We start from the raw sequence: 21,556 nt of genomic DNA on the forward strand, positions 1-21,556 counted from the left end.
GAGTCCCCCACTACGGCGTGCCTCATCATCATATCTTGGGTTTGGCACGTAAAATCCCGGAATTATTATTATTATTATTATTATTATTATTATTATTATTATTATTATTATTATTATTATTATTATTATTATTATTATTATTATTTAGCTCCAAGCTACGCACCAGCTCTCAGGCTGCGATTCCAACGATGCAAAGAAGACCCTCTGAAAGCATACGCATTAGTATTGCTTCCTGTTTCGTATTGCATCACAGGAACTAAAGAATGTGTACACTGTATGCGCCCCCTCCCTATTAGGAGGCCACGGGGAGGGCGGTAGCGCATGGCTTCCCCTATCTTTCACAGTAGTAAATTTTCGAAGACTACAGTGTGAGGAATACGTTCACTCCCCTGAAAATAGGGAGCCATGCAGATGCTCTTTAATCTTTAGCTGAGCCTGGTGGCGTTGAGATAGAAACCTGTATTGAGAACCTGGGCGAATAAGCTGTTCGCCATCCCGAAATGTTAGCCGGTGTTCTATTTCATAAGGACGCACACCTGCAAGTATGCGCGGATTTTCTGCATAACCCTTGAATGAATATTAAATGAAGCGAATCGCATGCTAGTTCATACGATGTTAGTAGAATGAAACCGTGTTACACAGACTCGATTTGCCGTGGCCCCGTTGAAATACACCCCCCCCCCCCCCCCGTAACATGTCACAATAAAGCAAAAGACCAGCAAGAAACGTTACATTCTTCCTTTCGTTTTATTTCATCTCGCTGCATATGTTAACGGATCATCCGGCGTGTGTTTTAGGTCATCAGCAAGCTGTACGTGTGAGCGAAAGAAACAGGTTTTCTTCTGCTGCCCATTTTGTTGGAAGTACCTGACGGTCTGACCAAGCAGCAATGAGCAGACCTTGCCAATATGTTCATAATGTTTGATCGTGTGTTCAACTGTGTTACTAAGCCGTCTCAACGTGGCGCTGTGCTGACAGTGACGAAGCGACGAGGCGCGCACACGACAGCGCGGCCGCCCGCGCGCGCGGTCGAACGGGGATCCCGGGGATTCGCGCTCGCCGACCGCCGCAGCAGGCGCGAGCGGCGGCGCGTCGGGAGCGCTCGCGCGCGCGCGGTGCTCCCCTTTCGGAGAGCCACCCCCGCCGGCCAAAATGGTACGACCCTGGACCCGAGCAAGGTCACGCCGTACCAGTACAATGCACGCTCCACAAACCGGCGAGCATCGCGTCGCTTGGACAACGCTCGCGGGGAGGCCCGTTGATAGAGTCGGTGGCGGCGCTCCGCGCCGCGTTTGCCTGCTGCCTCGATGCTGCGGGGCGCCCGCGGCCTGCTGCGGTCATGAAGAAGGCGTTTTGACTTGTGCACGCTGTTGACGCATCAAGCCAATAGGAAAGTGGTGGTACACACGAGTGCTCGTCGTCGCAGCGGCGCAGTGTTTATGAAACGATGTTGACTCTAAGCCTAATCGGCGAGCGGACTACACGGAGGCGGCATGTTTCGCGTCTGCTCGTTCGCGATCCGCGTGCGTGCCAGCTGGAATACCCGTGTTGATTGAGCGGGACAGCATCGTACCGCATAGCGGCAGTGGTAGTACATTTTCCGCGTTCCCCACTACAGCTACTGAGATCGTCTTCGCCACGTGTATTTTTTCCCCCGACGCGTCATCGCGTCCTGACTGAGATGCCGTCCGTCGCAGGTGATCGTGCTGCGTCGAGAAAACTGCGCATACCTGTGCTCCACAAGAGAAGGCCTAGGAACTGATGCACAATCATGGACTCTTGAACGTTACTCGGTTTCATTAGTGTAGTGTGCTGCGTTTTGATCCTTGTTCACCAGCCAAGCCCACCAATGAAGTCGATGTTCGGACAAAGCATGCCCGGCGGTCCGCCGGCAGACCCATTTTATTCATCGCCGTTTTCGTCCTATTTCAGAAGACACACGCCGTACTTCGGCCAGCCGGACTACAGAATCTACGAGATGAACAAGCGGTTGCAACAAAGGACGGAAGTAAGTGCACTGTTTATTTCAACATTGTAGCAGTGTGGAATGGCGGCTTTTGTTTCCGCCTTTACACGTTTTAGTGATTATATGTAGTACCTTAATTTCGGTAATAAGTTGTGCCTAACCAGCGTACACAAGACCGGTATGACTTGCATGTGTTGAAACTGATTCTATATGCAAAGTAGATCGTGCACACTTGTGCACTATGTCGCATTGGGACTCCGAGCTGATTTCAGAGGCATCGCTTGAAAAAGTGGACTTTTTTTTAGCAATCGCGACAACGCAGTTTACGCCTTAGCCATTATATCGTATTCACTGGATCGTCTTATTCCTGCTTATTTTGGTGCAGGAAAGCGACAACTTGTGGTGGGACGCGTTTGCGACAGAGTTCTTCGAGGACGATGCCACCTTGACGCTCACATTCTGTTTGGAGGATGGGCCAAAGCGTTACAGTAAGTGAATTAATGTTTGCAGCCAAAATAAACTTATAGCATTATCAATCTTGCTGATCAAATGGCGTTACTTACACTGATCTATGTAGCTGCGTAAGTCATCGTAATCACCCTTCATGCAACGGAGTTTTTTCCTTCTCCGTGGCGATGACCAGGAATACGGTAATGCGATAGCGCAATATTTGCATGCAATAACGTTTTTCGTCGTGCACATGCTGTGCACATAGTTTTCTCAAAACTTTCGCGCTCCTTGCATTCAACTGGAATGCACCCAGTGGTTTGTATACAGGATTGAATTTGAAATTTTGCGAAGGTACAGCAGTTAACTTAAATAGGAGTGTCTACTAAAAGTGTTAAGCATTACTGCTGGTATTTTAACGAGTGCAGGACAGCAACATGAAGTGTCCATTGTATGTATCATCTATGGAACTTTTATTTCCTTTGATATTTTGGGATTCAAAGCAGCCACTTATATTTCAGTTGTATAGTGATGCATAACTTAGCTGTATGTTGTCTCATTAAGTATGGGGTTATAATTTTCAGATTTGATTAGTACAGTCTTGTGTAACAAATTTTTGCATCTAGTGTTTTCGTTTGATGGAATTACTTAAAAGAATGATCATATCAAAACACATCTTTAAGTCCTCTACAAGTTTCATTGCAAGTTGCTCGTGCTTCTAGAGTAAATGATGTTTTTGTCCCAGATTTGAAAACACTGCTGTATGACAACATTTGAGCTTAACTGTATTACATGGCCATTCGAGAAGAGTGAATCGATGAGCTTACTCAGTTCATTGCCACTTTAAACTCTTTTCATTCATTCCAACATGGACTAATTAATGCTTTAAGGAGGAAAATATCTATAAGGGGCCATGTTTGGTACAGCATCAAACATCTTAGTGCTTTCTGTGTGGAATCAGCAGTTAATGTTCACATGCCAGTTCTAATGATGTTCATTTCACCCACATAAATGCTTGCGATCCAGTATTTCAATGACTTGGCCAGCTGTTTTGGATAATTACACTGTTTTGAGGACCCAGAACGGAGGTGTACGGATAGCTTGCATGGCAATGGCTGTGGTAATGATGGATCACAGGAAGGAGGTGCATTTGACTAGCTGCACATAAAGTCTTGTTCATGTACTACTATGAGATTAAAAAATCGATGTCAATACTACTTTAGAATGAAACTGTATATCACTTTGCAACATCACACATCACATTTGGAATGTGGTGAACTCCCTGCGGAAGGAGCAAGACATCACTTTTAGAAGTTCGTAATGAATGCACAGGCTACCTTAGAACAATGCATCTTTGTTTAGGTCATTGAAAGGTATTGTGGGAAGCATTATGATTGCTTCCTATCAATAATGTGTCCTTCAGCCAAAATGTTAGCTTTTACTTGGAGTAGTGGTTGCAGGAACAGTTGTTTATGCTGGCTGATGTGGCAAGTATTTGAGGTGACCAATAATGCCACCAACACTTCTTTTCCCATGTAAATGCCTTTAATCATAGTGGATTAGTATGTTCGCTCATAGGTATTGTGGGAAGCATTATGATTGCTTCCCATCAATAATGTGTCCTGCAGCCAAAATGTTAGCTTTTACTTGGAGTAGTGGTTGCAGGAACAGTTGTTTATGCTGGCTGATGTGGCAAGTATTTGAGGTGACCAATAATGCCACCAGCACTTCTTTTCCCATGTAAATGCCTTTAATCATAGTGGATTAGTATGTTCGCTCATAAGGTATTGCTAGATTGCTTCTTACCAAATTCTTGAATTGAATATGAATTGAATATGGAAAATATTTAATTCTTATTCGAATCTTAGATATTTGTACAATTTTTATTCAGAAAGCATCGGTTGTTTGTATTTTACTTGCATGCCACCTTTTAAATGTTTCTGTGTGATCATTGCTCATTTGACCTTGTGAATTACTTAGCAGCTTGTTTCGGTAACCGTCGGAAAAGCTTTCACTTTCCTAGTTAACTGTGCAGTTTGGGGTGTTTTTTTGTGCCAGTGGCCTGGGGGCCATGTCGGATATTGTAATGCACTGCTTGGGGAAAAAAAAAAGAATTGTGAGAGGAGGGGTACATTGTAAGGTAACCTTAAAATGTAGGCTTTTTGGAGGTACATAAAGTGTTTTGTAGCTGGCAGATGTCAATCAGCCAAAAGTTCTGCTTGAGAAGGGGGAAGTAGACTGAGTATTTGGCTTGCTTGTGCAGCTTTAGGTGACACAGCCGCCAAATATCAACTGTAGTGCATGGCAGTCAGAAACCCAATTTTTTATTCATTCTTCCAAGTGGCACAATGTTAAATGACTATTTAACTGTACACAGCAGCCCACAGAGCAACCATAGATGTGGGTGAGCTTCTTTCATACGAATGCTAGCTTGTTGACTTGATTTTCATGTCACGATCCATGAGTGTGTTACTGCAGAACTCGTTTTATGTATTTGGGCATCCCCTACCAAATGCTGTCAGATTCCTTATGGCTAAAAGAAAAAAAGTTACGTTCTTATTGCCATGTTTGTTGCCTCATAATACGTTTTGTTACTCACCACAGCCATTGGACGGACCCTTATTCCACGCTACTTCCGGAGCATATTCGAGGGCGGCGTCACGGATCTTTACTTTAACCTAAAACACCCCAAAGAGTCATTTCACAACACCACTATCACACTGGACTGTGACCAGTGCACCATGGTAACACACCATGGGAAGTCTCCTTATAGCAAGGTGAGTGTCCATGATAAACACGAACATGGGAGGGCAGTAGGGAGAGTGTGTGCCTTCAATGGCAATCTGCATGCTGCTTCGATGTGGTGAATTACACTTTTCCTTTTTGTAACCAGGATGTTATCTCTTAGCTATAATTAATATATTGTAGTGTATTAATGTAGTGTGTGTGTATTGGTACACAGCAGCCTTCTGGGGAACCATGTTTTACAGTTTTTAAATGTTCTGTATTTGTTGCAGAATGGTTATGAATGCTATGAATTTGTAAATTTGTTAAGCCCTAGTAGCTACTACGTCTGAGGAGCTATCAGGAATACATTTGGGGGATAGCATCATCAGACACTTGTGGTATTGTTGTAGGGCCTGATCTCAAAACAATTTTGGTTAATTCGGCTGCTGGCACTCACAGTGTGCAAAGTTTCACGTGCAGCTGTCTCTAAGAGAATATGGGCGCTTTCATTTTTTGTTTTGCTCTGCTGTGGGATTCCGCAGATTCAAGAAAATGAAATCGGCAGCTAATTTTGCCCAAATAATGTCATTAAGTAGGGATGACCACAGCAAATGGCCACTTACAGTTTAATCAGCTGCTGGCTGAGGTCGATGCTGAGGTTGCCATTGGAACAAGGAAATGCTGCAGCTCTTACCTTTATAATTCTCTTACTCACTCGCTCACTTGTTTCATTTAACAGTGCTCAAAAACGGTACACACATTACTATATTGGTTATGATACCGCATGGTAGCAGGGTATTGGTTCACTGGCTGAAGAACTGTGAAAGAAGTTAGTGTAACTAGTTGAAGCCCGAAATTTGCAGCGCTTTGATGTCACAGCATCTGAGCTTCTCTTTTAACTTCTTCTTTGGTGTGTCACATACTCAATTCCTACAAAGAGTCGAGTACGCTTCCTACAGAGGGGCACTTTTGCAGCCCCACTTTGCTTCACCGTGTGCTTGGATTCAGTGCAGTGCAATTCGTTGGTGCTTAGTATTTCACTGGTGCAAAATTCCAATGAAAGCAATATGAATGACTTGTGGATGTCCATTTTTAGTTGCTAACAGACTGGTCTTGCATGCAATTTTGGTTTATTCAACAGCATATACAAGCATCGCATTGTTCTAACGATGTATTATGATGCGAATGCATATAGAGTGATTGTATGACATGAAGTAGTCGCTTTGACATTATACACATAATATAATAGATGCAGGCAAGGTGCTATTGCAGAACAGTGTACTTGTGGTGATTATATCAGTATTAGTTGTGTTAAATGAGCTAGTTAAAAGGAGGTGAAACAGCAAGATATGCCATTTTACAATTTCGGGTTACGACAGTGGCACTTGAAAAGCAAGCAAAAGCTGCGTCTCAGTGCCTTAGATAGGTACACCAAGGGACTTATTTTGTACAAATGAATTTCATTTCTTCATTATCATCTGTTGCACTGAGTGGCAGGCAAAATGCTAGCAAAAGTGGCAGCATGTGGGCCATTGACAAAAAGCGTGGAAAATGGCATTAATTGTCGCAAAACATGGCCCCAAGTGACACAAATAGCATATCAAGGGTTCTTATAATAATGGGCAATAGCAGCTCAGTGTCCACTTAGAACCTTCTTTTTTACTGGCTAAGATTGACTTTTGCACTAATCACTGCCTGTGTTGGTTATTGTCACATACAAAATCATCACGTGGCAATGTTATAGTTTGATGCATGGCTCCTGCATTACAGGTCATGAAGGCAAACTGGTTGAAGCTCATGTTATTTAAATACAAAACAAAATGCTCATTCATGATCTAGCCTACAGTTCCAGGTACAAGCTCAGACCTGAAAAATGCAATCCCTGGTTGTGTTTTCTACCTTGTCACTATTGTTAAAGCAACTTTTGAACTTGAGTAGAATGGTTTACTTTTCTGCTTGGAGGTCTGTTCCAATTAAATTTTTTGGAACTCATGCGATGGGCTGACTGGCTGAATTATTGATATTTTAATTACAATTATGGGGTTTGAAGTGTCAAAACCAGGATATGATTATGAGGCACGCTGTAGTGGCGGACTCCAGATTGATTTTGACCACCTGGGATTCTTTAACATGCTCCCAATGCACAGTACGTGGGCGTTTTTGTATTTGGCCTCCATTGAAATGTGGCTGCAGCGGCCGGGATTAGATCCCGCGCCTTTGGGCGCTTTCATTGCTACATTGCTAAATGCAATGCCAAAGCCGTTATGCCACCACGGTAGGTGGTCTGATATTTTGCCCACTGTACCACATCTACTGTATTAATATACACAGTAGTATGCCTATAATGCTAACAGGAGTATAATAGTGCATTGCAAATGTGGCTCTAGTCTTCTAGGCATCCAAAGAGAAGTAAAGTAATGCTCTATCTAGCCGTCTAGCCCAGCAACATGTCCTCGTGCAGCATATTTCACAAAAGCACTTTTGATTTACTATGGCCACAATGACCGGTATTGGAATAAGTTGCCAACTCTCTGCAGCACTTGCATGGCTAACTACATTGGCCTAGGCCATGGTTCGGTCATTTGGTGGCTTCTCCTTAGAAATAAAGAATGGTCCCTTTGCCAGGTGCTTTAGCAAAAATGACTAAGAGACGCTGACCCTGTGAGTGTGTGCAAACCAGTGAATCCTTGTTGGGCTGTCAGTGCAAGGATGAACAAAGATGCTTGAGTAGAGGCTTGCATGTAGAAGTATGTGATTCGAGCATGCAGGGTGTTCTTGAATATGTGACTACTAATAGTACACGTAATGCAGCTAAAACTTTCTTCAAAATGACGTTGTTGCTGTTCATTGCTGCAGGGCATGTGCCTTTGTCAAAAAAAAAACAAAACAAAACAAGACGATGCAGGAAGGTGTGCAGTTGTTGTAGCCTTAATGCTTGCCATTTATTGTGCATTGAGTAATGTCATGAGCTTGTGTTCATTTGGTAGTAAGATGTGACATTGCAGCAGAGTGACTGTTTATTTTGCCTACTTAAGTTGTAAATGCATGTTCTAGGGGTAAATATTGTGTTGCTTAGACGTGGGCATCATGTTAAATTTATTTTTAATTATTCCTGTCTTGTTGGTGGTTATTTGGTGTAGTTTGAAATCTGGGGACTTCTTACTTTCTTTAATTGAACATAGTTGTTATATAGGCTGATGTTCCCTAATTTTTAGCTATATCGCGCGAGGGTCCATCATGCGTCATTTTAGCGCCTTTAAGCGGAGATAATCAGCGAGACCAGCAGAAGTACTCTCAAGTGCACTAAACAATCTCCTGTGCAATAGTCGTCTAATGCGATGTTCCCTTCAGGACAACGTATGACCATATGATAGTGTTCTCGCATGATATAGCTCAAAATGCGGGAGGCTGTACCATGTAGATGAACATTAGTGAATGTATGACTTCCATATATATTAGCTGCAATTGCTGGTTAAAACAAAGTAAAACTAAGTGTCTCAAAGATGAGTTGTAGGCCCACGTGGCCCGTCCTCACACTGATAATTCTGGCCCATCAATGGGAGGAACAAACTCTTTTATTGACTTATTATTGAACATATTAAATCTATAAATGATAGTTTTCACATGCATATTTGGATAAAGTCACTTTTTACTAGTGAACCAAAGAACTGCACTTTGAAATATTAAGTTTAAGTTTTGATTCAACAGCTGTGCAAATAATAAGCCGCTGTTACATTATGTGGCTGCAATACTGTCCTTAGCATAAAACGTTAAACACAACTTGTTGGTCAGGCTGATCTGTTTTATATTTAAACTTGAAGCTATTCTGCCATGTTGCTATAGAGGAATGTTGCTACAGTCTCTGCGTTGGGGTTTTGGCCAGTACAGTGTAGGTCTAGAAAAAAGTTTGTGCTTTTACTTTGTTTTCATGCTCTTCAGGCATATGTGGAGCATATCACAACATAAAAACTTCTGTATAGTATCTTGTGTTGCTGGGTTTGTTCGCTGTAAATTGAAGTGTTCCAGACTTCACACTCACAAGGTGGCCTCCCTGTGTTTTGTCTAGTCTGTAGCACTTCTAATTCAGGTGCCTGATGCAGGGTTAAGGCGATGCAACTGCAGCAGATAAGATTTAACCATCCATCTTGAATTGAACCACTAGTAGTCTCATAAATAATGATAATGACTTTGTGCCTGTTGAAATGCTGGAATACTAGTATTTTAGTTGATTCAGGTGAAAATTGCTGTGAACAGTACCATGAGAGTGTCACTATAGATTGCTAAAAAACTTATATTGCTTCCTTCATTGGTTTTACATTCTAAAAAGGGTTGTCTCTCTGGAGCAGCAGCCTTTGATGAATCTATTGTCTTCGACTTTGTCATGTTAGCCTCCCACAATATGCTACCCATTTCAATGGTTATGCTAAAAGTGTGTGCTATTGTTGTCCTGTAAACTGTTCAAAGGCTTTTAATTTGAATATTTTCTTCCCAGACATATTCATATCTATTTGCTGCTTTCCGAGTACTCTAGAAGGGTTTGTTGTGTTGGAACATTTTACTTTGCTTAATTCAAATTTTTTACTCCTTTACTGTGGGGATCTAGTCTAGTAAGGGACTGAAAACTAGGCACCAGCAGCATTTCATCCTGTGTATTAAAAGCACAAGCAGGCATTCACATTGACAGTTTTCTTGTCATTGTGTTGATTGTTAGTAGGCTTTTTGTTCACTGGTAATGTGTGGCCTCAAATATATTGCAGATAATTTGTATGGTCTGTCTTGGTCTTTTAATTTTGGCTGAAGGGTTTGCTTTTACAGACTTGTATGTAATGTTGGTAGAGGAAGAAAATAGCCTGGTGTACAGGAGCAAGATGCCAGTGGGTTTAAGTAGCTATAAGCACCTCAGCAGGGTTTAGTTCCAAACGCAGTGATGCAAATGTGACTACATGATACATCAGCCTGCACCATGTAAATTTAAGTGTTTTAATTTCCCATGGCAAAGGTGAGCACAGCTCTGACCAAGTTGTTCTCATTATTGCCTGTAGTTTTCAGTTGTGGTGGAAATGCATTGCTATATCTGTCATTGTGCATTACATATCTAACATACTGCATGACCAAAATGATGTCTTGATTTTAATCTTTTTTTTTTTTTTATTGCTCTCTTTTTGTTTTTTAGCTTGTTTGTTTAAGCTTGTTTTTTTACATACAGTTGGCAGAGCTACTGCACCAGAAAAACCAACATTTACATTGTACAGTGTAGTCCCAGTAATTAGAAATCTCTTCATTCAAATTGACGGAAAATTTACGGTGCTAGCAGAGTCGCATGTATTTGAATAGGGAAAAACTTCCGCAAATTCGAACTTCTAGGACCGTGCAACAGTTATTTTGAACAAAATTTTTTGCTCTCACAGACAGCCTTTCGGACAAACCCAAGCCTAAGGCCAAGATCTGATCGCTAGCTACTGTAATAATTCATACCATGGAAATTTTGTCTTTTAGCTTTGCGTTATACGTTAGCCCCACAGTGAATACACCGCCTCTTCATGGAAGTGGTGTAAATTACCGTGCAAGCCTGTATTAGCATACTGTCATTGTGTTCTGCGCGCGGAACGGACAAGCAAATTAATGATGGAGTAAAAATTGGGCTTTAAGGTGTTCCACATCGCCAATGAATGATCAGCGCTAAATGCTGTGGCATTATCTGATAGGCACATAGTCCACGGGGCACACCATTGCTTTTATCCTTCCCATTGCATTCGAATTAGCTGCACTCGCTCAGGGATCTATAACTTTTGAGGCAGGGCTTCCTAAAATTTCATGCTAAGGCACTAGGCCTTCATGATACTGTACAGTTGCTGACCAATAATTCGGACAGCGTCGAGGAAATTTAAGACCCCTTACCGGCTGCGCCGTTTGAGAATTTGGACTCTGTTCCACTGTACCTGGATGACCACGTGCCAATTTGGCCACTGAGTTGACCGAGTCGAACAGAAAAGTGATATTTTGATATGTCGCTGGCGCCTCTTTGAAACCGAAAGTAACGGCCTGCCTAGTCACTTAGCTGATACGGTCATAGCCGAGTTCGCCTAAATCATGGCACAATCCAATCCATGCCGCTAAGTTGTGAATAAGTGCACTTGTGGTTTGTCACTCGAATTCTGGGCATCTAGGTTTGTTCATTTAAGTGTTAAACTGCAACACGATCTATGGCAAGTTCTTTGTCTGCTATTATAAATTTTATTAGTTGCAATCGTCAAGCGGTTTACCTCGATGTCTCTTTACCCTCAATGTCTCTATTGAAGAAGGCAGCGATTAAGTGAGGGAACTGCCGGACACTGACTGTTGCAAAGAAACCCATGATCATACGGCTATCGGAGTGCGGTTGGCCTATGTTTAGGTTGCAGGGGATGGAGATTTGGTGGATTTGGGACACCATACAATGGTCAAAATACAGACTGACCAGGTCGTATGCGAGCATATGTGCATGCGTGCAGCAAAATTTTGACAGGTCTTTCTGGCCTCTTGTGGAATAAAGACATTTTCTAGCGAATTCAATATTTCACAGTCCATTTATTCAAGTGTTCAGATGATCCCTGTCGATTGCAAATTATTGCTAGTGAAAAGCGCATTGAATCATGTAACACGAAATAACACACAGAGTGTATGTTCCTCTTCTTCTGAGGTACCTCTTCTTTTGTGGTAAGTGATTCAGTGCGGTTTTCACTGGCAAGTATGCCATACCAACTTGCCCAGTCTTCAACTTTTGCAAATTATTGGTCAGTGACCGTAGTGTGTGCTGTACCGCAAACATTACCAAGTGCAATATTCAAAAGGGCTCTCTCTTGTTCAAACTTTGTTGTGTTAATTTTACAGTCGCCTTGTAGTTCAAATTAATGAGGTTCTGCATTACGTATGCTTATAATTCTGAATGAAACTAGAAAAAAAATGTTGTATTGTAATAGTCATTAATGTGATGTAAGGGAAGTTTAGTAATTGCCACTATTGGGCGCAAGGACATACCGTGGCACCATCTGCCAGCAGCACCTGAATGACATGTAAAGTTGGATAACATGTCGGAGCATCTGCTACAGCGCCGTCGTATGTGCTTAGTTTTGCGTTGTACTACCATGGAGTTTCGTTTAGTTGTAGTTGTTTTACGCAACAGTGCTTGTTCTTTGTTTTGATTTTAAGGTTTTGTGCACTGCATCATAATATCTGGTCCTTCTCTGTGCCAGTTCGGGCCATATTTTGCTCTTTGTACTATCGCCAACATAAAAAGCATGGTAGCTTCTACGGAAGCTCAGCGGTCGTTAAACCTTGTAGCAAAGATTACAGCATGCATATACATGTAGAAATAACAATTTCCAGTCGCAAGTGTAAAGCAATCGAATATAAAAGCGTGATATATTCGACTAATGCAGCCAGTCATGCCCGTGGCACAGCGACTTATCTCGTATGTCTACGTTGTTTAGTTGGTTTTGAGCTTGTTAAGGGATCTTGCTGTAGATGTTCCTGATTTACTGGTACATTTTATTATTCTTATTATTCTTATTTTACTTTCTCTCGGACAACGTGTGCACACGCCTGTATCGCATCGTTAGGTTCAGTCAGATTATCTTTTGCCATCTGTGTGCCATGAAATGCAGCTCCAATCTGTGCATAACCTTACGCAGGAAGTGTCTTCCTCACTTACCAGCAGCATCGTTGGTAGATAAATCTCTGTAGTGGCATTCTTAGGTTTTATCAGTGAGCCCCCTTATTAATTTCTTGCATAAGAAGCGTATTGTTACATAGTTTTATCTCTTCACACCTGCCCCAGTGCACCATGACACAGACAGTGAAACTTGCTGTAATTTTTCAGCTTTATCACAGCCGACGTTTCAAAAGTACAAAAGAAAAAAAAGAAAAGCACCAAACTACTGTCATAGTTTTGTTTTGTATGATAAGTTTGACGTAGACATAGCTTTAGCGCTTTTTTTGTATCTTGTAGTAGTCAAGGCCATCCTTATTTACTCTATATGATAAAAAAAAAACACGTCTAATACTTTTTTTTTAACCTAAAGCTATCGCTGTCACCAACTCTAATCTGGCCGCGTCTTGAATGCTGAAAATGTTTGACAAGTAAACTTAGTGAAAACAAAATTCCAAGTAGCCCTCTTCTTTAACTCATTCAGGCGGTCTAAAAAATTTCTGGTCAGTTTATTTTTGAATACACCAGGTGTTGTCGCTGCATTCTGAATGAAAAATTGGGCAAAACAAGAACAAACCTTGGCATTGGCTGGATATATTCCGCGATGACGAGTCTATTAAAGATAATGTAGAAGGCCACCAGCAACTTTGTTTTTGTTCTAATACGGTAGTCAGTACTATTCAAGGACAAGCTGCTAAACTAATGGGCAATTAAAATTAAATAAACATCCTAAATCGCGGAATAAAATTGCTGTGTGCGTTCTCGCCGCGGTGAAGCAATATCACGTGATCCCACTTTCGACGCAAGAATGATTGCAGCACTGGCACTTCCAGTGGTGGCCATCACGCCCAATATGGGTGAAGCTGTAGTTCTACTAGAATACGGGGAGTGCAACCACCCAATTAAAGAATGTGCCCCTTGATGCAAGGGTCTGCACCTAATGTTGCACCTAAGATGTGTTTCAGATTGCAATAAGAACGGTTTGACCTGTATCAGCGTGCCATTATTCATAGGCATACTATGGTGTTGAAAGACTATGAACTATGTTTAGTGGTATAATCGCAGTGTGCTTGCTTCTTAGATTTGTAGGATGAGTGCTTGGGAACATGGGATGTGGCAAACACTTGTAGAAAACGACGGCCAAATAACACAGTACAACACAAGTGCTGTACCGAACTAGTTAAATATGGGAAAACTGTTCTGGCATGCTTACACATCTGACTATGTTAAACAGTGAATTAATACACTTTAGCATATTATGGTGCACAATCTCAATCAGTGAAAAAGCTGCTGTACTCTAAGGGTAAAAATAAACTTGACTTGGGTTTCTTTTTATTGTAATTCAGTTGAGCAGATGGTGTTGCTGTCAGGTGTTAAAGAAAGTGCATGTACTGTGCAGCTGGAAATGCAAAACTTATGAATTGAAACAAGATTATTTTTTTCTTTTTGTATATCTCGTGAACAGGCTCTTTTTTTATTATTATTTATGTATTTAGCAGCAGCATGTTATTCAGTTAATGCAACGTAAAAGTGGTGTCATGCCAAGAAATGCTAAATTATGATTGGGCAGTTAACCTGCTTTTATGTTAGTATTTTTGTTTAGAAACTGAAAAAAAAAAACACTCAAATTACTTTTCCTGGTTAATAAATAGTTCATGTGCTAACATTTCTTACTGAGCCATGCTTATGGATGTCATTTCATTGGAAACACATTTGTAATTGGAAAGTTTCTTTGATCTTTATAATAATGTTAGTTATTCATAATGGTTTCCCTAATGGTGCTAAAGTTCATAGCCCATTCTTTGCTTCCAGAATTTGTGTTGGTACACTGAAGTCTGCATTTTGCAGAAATATGCCGATGGAGATTCTCCTTATTTATAGGACATAGCCAATGCATATGATAGCAACCATAATAAAAAGTGTTTTCTCCCCGAGGATTTTTAAATGTTTTCCACTCACTGATGATGCTCTGCCTAATTATCTTTACTGCTACCCGGCTGCAAGCTTATTAATCTTTTCAGACTTTCAGGGTAGTACGAACCTGTGTTGGAAGTGAATGTTGCCCAATAATGCTTTATTGTAATTGTTATTATTTGTTGAGGCTCCACTCTCATCCGCACTGATCCATGTGTGCTTTTGTGTTGCAAGCATTGCCAGCTTCTTCAGAGCTATTGAAGAACATTCAAACACAACAGGTGACACTAGCAATGCAAGTGGCTTATGTGGGTCCACTTGCTTCATCTGGGTCTGTTGGGCTTGAATGTTCTTCAATATGCCTCATTAACAAGGCCAAACATCTACATTCCTCAGGACTTTTGTGTACTTCAAGAGTGCTGTCATGGCTGTGCTGCAAGCCTGAGAGTGCAAGGGGGTCTTCTGGCTAAATATGTGGGCACCCTATGAAATATAGGACAGTCACACCTAAGCAATATGACTATGAATGTGTGCTCTTTAAACTTTGATTCTTTATTCAAATCATCCTGGATTGTTGTCAGTAGTCTAATATGCACAGTGCCATTGTTTGGTGTGGGTTTTTTTGCATATCTTTTGTTTAGTCTTGGGCTTGCTAAATCAATTGAGAAATTAATGTTGCTTTCCTGGTATTTGAGGTGGCCAAATTTTGGTGTGGCCTAGCATGTGAACCAAGATTTGCAGAAAGTGGTCATAAGCGTGCGAGTGCTATTACCATGTAAAGCTGCCTGTGATATTTACTTCACTGGTAAAGCTAGTTTACTGTCTGTGAAGATGTGCTTAAGCCGGTGCAGTATTTTCTGTAATGTGGGAGCTAGGAGGGAGTTTCAGTAGTATGACCTGTTGCTCAGGTGGGGGTCAGGTGGAGAAGAGTCTGCTCCGACTGAGGATATGGGAGAGGAGGCCTACCCTTAATTGATTGGGTTGCCATGGCGAGCTGACTGTATTGATCCCGTTGCCACGGCAACTGCTCCACGTGTTTTGGCTTCTCGGTTCACTCTCTGTCCCCTCCTTGGTATTGATTAAAGGGCGGGCCTTTGCAGACTGCTTCCCGCCCCTTTGGAGGAAGCGAAGGGGAGTAAAACTTTGTCAAAGTATTTGCATACAGTTTGGCTAAAGTTGACCGGGATTTGCTGCACTGCAGCAGAGAGAGAGAGGGGGGGGGGGGGGGGGGATAGAAAGCACTAAGATGCTAGAAATTATGGATTCCTCTGAGTATTGCTAGATAAAGTGTCTGTTTTGGTTGCTTTATTTTCCTCTGGTTGCTGGATATTCATTATCTGATATAAATTTTGTTTTAGTTTATTGCAAGTTTCTTCCACTTTCTTTCTTTTTTTTTATTTTAGGGCCTTGGTGGGCAGTACCCAACAGATCCCCTAAAGGAGCAACTTGCCAAAGACAATGCTGTCATTGTAAGTGATACCATAAAATACATGTTCAGAATGTGTGAGTGCTTTTACAGAACTCTATAATGCTACACTATAATAACGAGCTTTAAAAATGACCTTATTCCTTTTTGGTTCAACCATATACATATTGTAGAGGAATAGTCTGCTTTGGAACATTCATTTTAGATTATTGTAAATGCTATAGACTGCAGCTCCTCACAGAAGTTTTTAGAATAGAGTTGAGACTAATTTTATTTCCTTCAACACCTGAGCATGCAGACTGGATGTGAAAGGGGTACTAGATCTGTTGCTTGCACAAGTGGAAATTCTGTTTGATTCTCAACTCCTTGAGTAGGCTGTGAAGCAATTCAGATATCTCTTGGCAACTGCATTCTGAAAACTTCAACTCTGTGTGGCTGTACGTTTCATGCATGACCTGTGTGCTTGCTTTTTTTTTATTGCAAAAAGCTGTGCAATGTCCCGGTTGCTTTCTTCTTCTCTTTTTTTTTTTTTTTTACACATCTAGCTATTGACATTATAGTGCTCTGTTTTAGGTGTCCGTGTGTAATGGTGCATTAAAAGCTGCTTTTCTGGCTCTGCCTTTCATATAGGTTTGCACAGAGGGCCGCCTCATCCTTGAGTTCACTTTTGATGATCTGATGCGCATCAAGTCTTGGCACTTTGCAACACGCACACATAGAGAGCTGGTTCCACGAAGTCTAATTGCCATCCAGGTGAGATATGCGGTACGTTGCTCAAACTTTTTATTCTAAACATATAGTATAGCATTCCAGAGATGCATCATAATTAAATTATTTTATGACAGTTGAGTCAAAGACTGTATAGGGAGGCACATAACTTTATCTGCCTTCCTGGACTAGCACTATCCCGGCCACGGCGGCCGCATTTCGATGGGGGCGAAATGCGAAAACACCCGTGTACTTAGATTTAGGTGCACGTTAACCCTTTGAAGGTCGAATTATTTTGAAAAAAACTTTCCCAGATGGTCAAATTACTTTATTGCGGATATTGAATGTAAAAAATGTATAAAGTCGGGAATAAATAGTGAAAAAAAATTAGAAACAGTATTTTGATGTCGGCATCACTCAGAACTCCAAATGTTCAATAATATTTCAGAGTGTGGTATTCCTTGAAACACGGTTCTACGCACAGCGCCTTATCGCGCCAATCAAGGTAGCGCCAATCAAAGAGCAGCGCCAATCAAGGTAGAAATCTTCCGCCGCATCTGCAAGAGAGTGCCGACAGAGAAAACTCATGTTTCGCGCGCCTCCGTTGCGATCATTCGGCGGAACCGAAACCGCGTAAGCGCGTTGCCGCAGAGAGCGAGAATACCTCGTGATCGGCGCTGATAAACAAGCTAAGACAGCGCTAATCAAGATAGAAATCAACTTCCGCCGCCCCTGCAAGAGAGTGCCGACAGAGAGAAAACTCACGTTTGGCGCGCTTCCGTTGCCATCACGCGGCGCAACCGAAACCGCGTAAGCGCGTTGCCGCAGAGAGCGAGAATACCTCGTGAACGGCGCTGATAAACAAGCTAAGACAGCGCCAATCAAGATAGAAATCAACTTCCGCCGCCCCTGTAAGAGAGTGCCGACAGAGAGAAAACTAACGTTTGGCGCGCCTCCGTTGCGATCACGCGGCGCAACCGGAACCGCGTAAGCGCGTTGCCGCAGAGAGAGAGAATACCTCATGAGCGGCGCTGATAAACAAGCTAAGACAGCGCCACTCAATATAGAAATCAACTTCAGCGCCACTGCAAGACAGTGCCGACAGTGAGAAAACTCACGTTTCGCGCGCCTCCGTTGCGATCACGCGGCGGAACCGAAAGCGCGAAAGCGGTGTTGCCGCAGTCTGCGCGACGCACGCGCTGAAACTAGAAATCAGTTCTGTTTATCTCCGCAAGAAGGTAGCACAAATGTCAAACGCTTCTTGTAAGTCCTAAAAGGTGGCAGCACCTCCCGGTAAGCATGCATCGTCATTATGGCGCGAAATTTCAAACGGAGGATCGGAACCGTACCCGTACGGCAAAGACCTTGCGGGACAGAAAACCGCCGCCGTACACATACGGCAAAAACCTTCAAAGGGTTAAAGAACCCCAGGTGGTCCAAATTTTCGGAGTCCCCCCACTACGGTGTGCCTCATAATCAGAACTGGTTTTGGCACGTAAAACCCCATAATCTAATCTAATCTTCCTGGACTAGCACTAACACTGTTTGTGGAAATAATTCTAAAGAAATAGAATGCCTTCAAAAGGATGTGCCACTGGAGCGACTAGGGTGGCTGTAGGCTAGTGATATGCACTGCTGTTATATTGTCCATGTGGTCTCTTAAAAACATGATTCCATGCTTTTAGGAGGCCACTTGGACCTTTCACCATGCAGTTTATACAGCTTATTATTAACTGTTTTCATGGAGCTTTCATGCTGGGAACTGAAAACACAGATAACTAAATCACCAGATCACAAGCATCACTTCAGTAATTTTTGTGCAGCATGCAAATACTCCACTAGTGGGACATCTTGCTTGTTTTATTAATGTGACAGTGTGCTTATTGTTGTTTAAATGCTTGCTAATGTTTGTGGTATCAGCGTTAGATCAGGTGTGTCACGATGAAAACACTACAGAGTCGTACTCGCTGTAAAAAGCTTGGCATGCTAGAAAGTTAGTGACTGCCACAAGCAGAATTGTCACACAGAATTTTCGAGACATGACTAGACACTTATTGGCTATACTATGCTATACTATGATAAATATGTGGCTGTGTCCTGTGTTAATTGCAGCACTGTTACCCTTTCCAACTGACAGTGAAATGTATAACTGACTTCACATCCAGACTACAACAATGCTCACATGTGCACATCTACATCATCATTGATACTTGCAGTATTAGTAAACAAACCCAGTGTAATAATCTCTTTACTAATTTGTTTGGCTACTGAGGGTGCCCCCTAAAATAGTAGGAATATTTTCCTTGCCTGACACTTTGTGCAGTACCCATTGCTAGTGCAAGGCTTCTCACATCAATGTGACAAATGCTGTAGCTTGACGAGCTAGAAAAATAAATAATTAGTTAAGAATGTTAGGGTCTTTATTTCCCCCCCTAAACTATATGCGCTTATATTTGGTGCAAAATGACTCATTATTAGCAACAAAAATGAAGGAAGTTTCCTTTTTTTTTTTTTTTTCATGCCGTGCCCAAATTGACTGTTGTGAAGTCTGTATGAGGTCGTTAGCTCCAAGATATTTTCACATATTCAGCAAACATTTTGAGCTGAAAAGTTCCTAAAAGTTCTAAGGTTAAGTCTTGACTTACTTTCAAATGCCATGTAATTCTCTTTTAATTATAAACAAGTAACTTAGAATATGACGTCATGTGAAGCTAGTGTAGAGGTTTGAAAAGTTGATGTTGCCATCTGTATCATTTTTGCGTCCTTTCTGGCTCACCCAGCCTCGCATCACAGTAACCCTGCATGCAAAAATGCATCTTAAATTGAAGCTCATGCTTGACTTTATCTAAATGACGCTTGTCGCAAACATGCCGAAGGAAACGCTTTGAGTGTCCTGGAAACATTCTCACCAGGCGTCACTTAGATCAAGTCAGACATAAGCTTTAAGTTATGATGCATTTCTGAATACGGGGGTAAGACTTGCCTATTTAGTATTCAACAAGCATAATTTACCGGTCCATGTTTACTTTATAGTTTTTTTTTTTTTTTTCATTGTCCCTTTAATATACAATAGCTCCCTTGTTCACATTTAGGCTGTGCTTGTAAGTTGTGTTTGGCACGTCTTCTCTTAAATCTGAGCAAGCTGCATTCAGGGTTTTTATTTTCTAGTGTGCAAGCGGATGCAAAGAGGGTTGTTATGCTTTGATAAGGCCATAGGAAGAAGCTTTTTGCCTGCATCATTCTAAGAATCCTTTTGTGTGCTTTAAAGATAGAATGCTAGCTCAAAATAAACAAGACTTTTTGACTACCAACAAACAGGAATGATTCAAGCTTGGGCTAATTCGGCATAGAATCAGCTGATTTTGTCAGTAAGCCATGAGTGAAATTTATTTGAAAAGCATGGCTTTACAGTAATGTGGGTCAAGGTAGGAAATATTGGCAGGTTATGTCCTTAGAAACTACCTTTGTTTGATGGGTCACACACAGGGGCAGCAAGTGATGCTTGTCAGTTTGGTGCAGTGTGAAAGCTGTAAACTACAGTCAATCCCATATATATCAAAGTCGGATATATCAAATTATTGTCTATAGTGAACAGTCCTAGCATCACCTTGGAAATCCCACACAAGAGTATGGCACTGTACTACGCTTATATCGAAATCTCGTTCACCGCCGCATTCGATATATCGAGCTCTGCAAGTGCACTTCTAACGATGACGCAAGCACCTCTCGCGTCATCGTAAATACTTATGCCAATGAAACAGCACTGTTTTGGCAGATGCTGTCAAATAATGCATTGAATCTGAAGGGCAGTACATACCATGCAGGAAAAATTAGCAAGGTGTGTGCCTCAAAATACGGAGGGCTCATGCAGCAAGGGTCTTATTTGCGCTCCACAATGGCAGATTTGCATTAGTAACTTTCACCGCAGCACAGCCATGCAATGCAGTGAAGCATACTACCTGGGGCTGTTCGTTATTGGAAAGAGGATTGGCATGCTGCTTCAAAATCGCAATAGGCCTCTTGGTCCAATAAGCCTCTTGGTCCATTAAGCGCATTCCACAAGAAGGCGTGCATGACACTCAATTTTTTCAAGTTTCCGCGCATGGCATTTTAGGGTTTTACGGTCGGCCAAAACAGATTTGATCTCAACTCTCACTTGGACAGATCTTCACATTACAGTTTGGGTTTAACAAAACCACTGCACACCACATCCGCCCTTCACAGAAAGACCATTGTGGCAGTGGCACAGAAGGCTCATCGCTGTGTGAGTCGCAGATCCACAGTCCGTGCGGAACGCTTTTCATTCGTGCTAGCAGGGACACATTTGTGGGAATGGACTCGGCTGTTCTCCAGGCGGAAAGCCACTGTCGAATCTAACAGCATCTGCCTGACTGACTCGTTGCCGACAAATGACAATTGCCGTTGAAACAGGGTATTGTAACAGACACGCAGTTGGGCACATCCACACACGATTCGCAGTACAGCGGTCTCGTGGCTGGGTGACACGGGGTTTTAGGGCTAGCGGTACGATCACTTTTTGAAAGACCGTACCGCAGTACAAGTGACTTGCAAGATTCGCCTGAAAACTTCTGTGAGTTCGACGCTGCCTTGGGGAAACAAATTAGTAAATTCTCGCTTTTTGCCATCTTGGTAGACTACCCAGGCATGCGAAGTTTTCAGA

General features: G+C 42.1%; 1 protein-coding gene across 4 annotated transcripts in view; it reads left to right on the forward strand.

Annotated features, from left to right (window-relative positions):
- The window catches only part of LOC119463692 (LIM domain-binding protein 2), a 293,348-nt gene that overhangs the window by 249,875 nt on the left and 21,917 nt on the right, over positions 1-21,556 (forward strand). For 2 of the 4 annotated variants that reach the window (XM_037724533.2, XM_037724519.2), the window contains exons 4-8: positions 1,933-2,008; positions 2,352-2,454; positions 5,018-5,190; positions 16,145-16,210; positions 16,798-16,932. In XM_037724533.2, coding sequence (XP_037580461.1) covers positions 1,933-2,008; positions 2,352-2,454; positions 5,018-5,190; positions 16,145-16,210; positions 16,798-16,932 — 553 coding nt within the window. The remainder of the gene's footprint in view (positions 1-1,932; positions 2,009-2,351; positions 2,455-5,017; positions 5,191-16,144; positions 16,211-16,797; positions 16,933-21,556) is intronic. The other 2 variants (XM_037724540.2, XM_037724527.2) reach the window with 1 other exon arrangement.

Source organism: Dermacentor silvarum, chromosome 1 (assembly GCF_013339745.2).
Source record: "Dermacentor silvarum isolate Dsil-2018 chromosome 1, BIME_Dsil_1.4, whole genome shotgun sequence".
In the NCBI taxonomy this organism is placed as follows: domain Eukaryota; kingdom Metazoa; phylum Arthropoda; class Arachnida; order Ixodida; family Ixodidae; genus Dermacentor; species Dermacentor silvarum.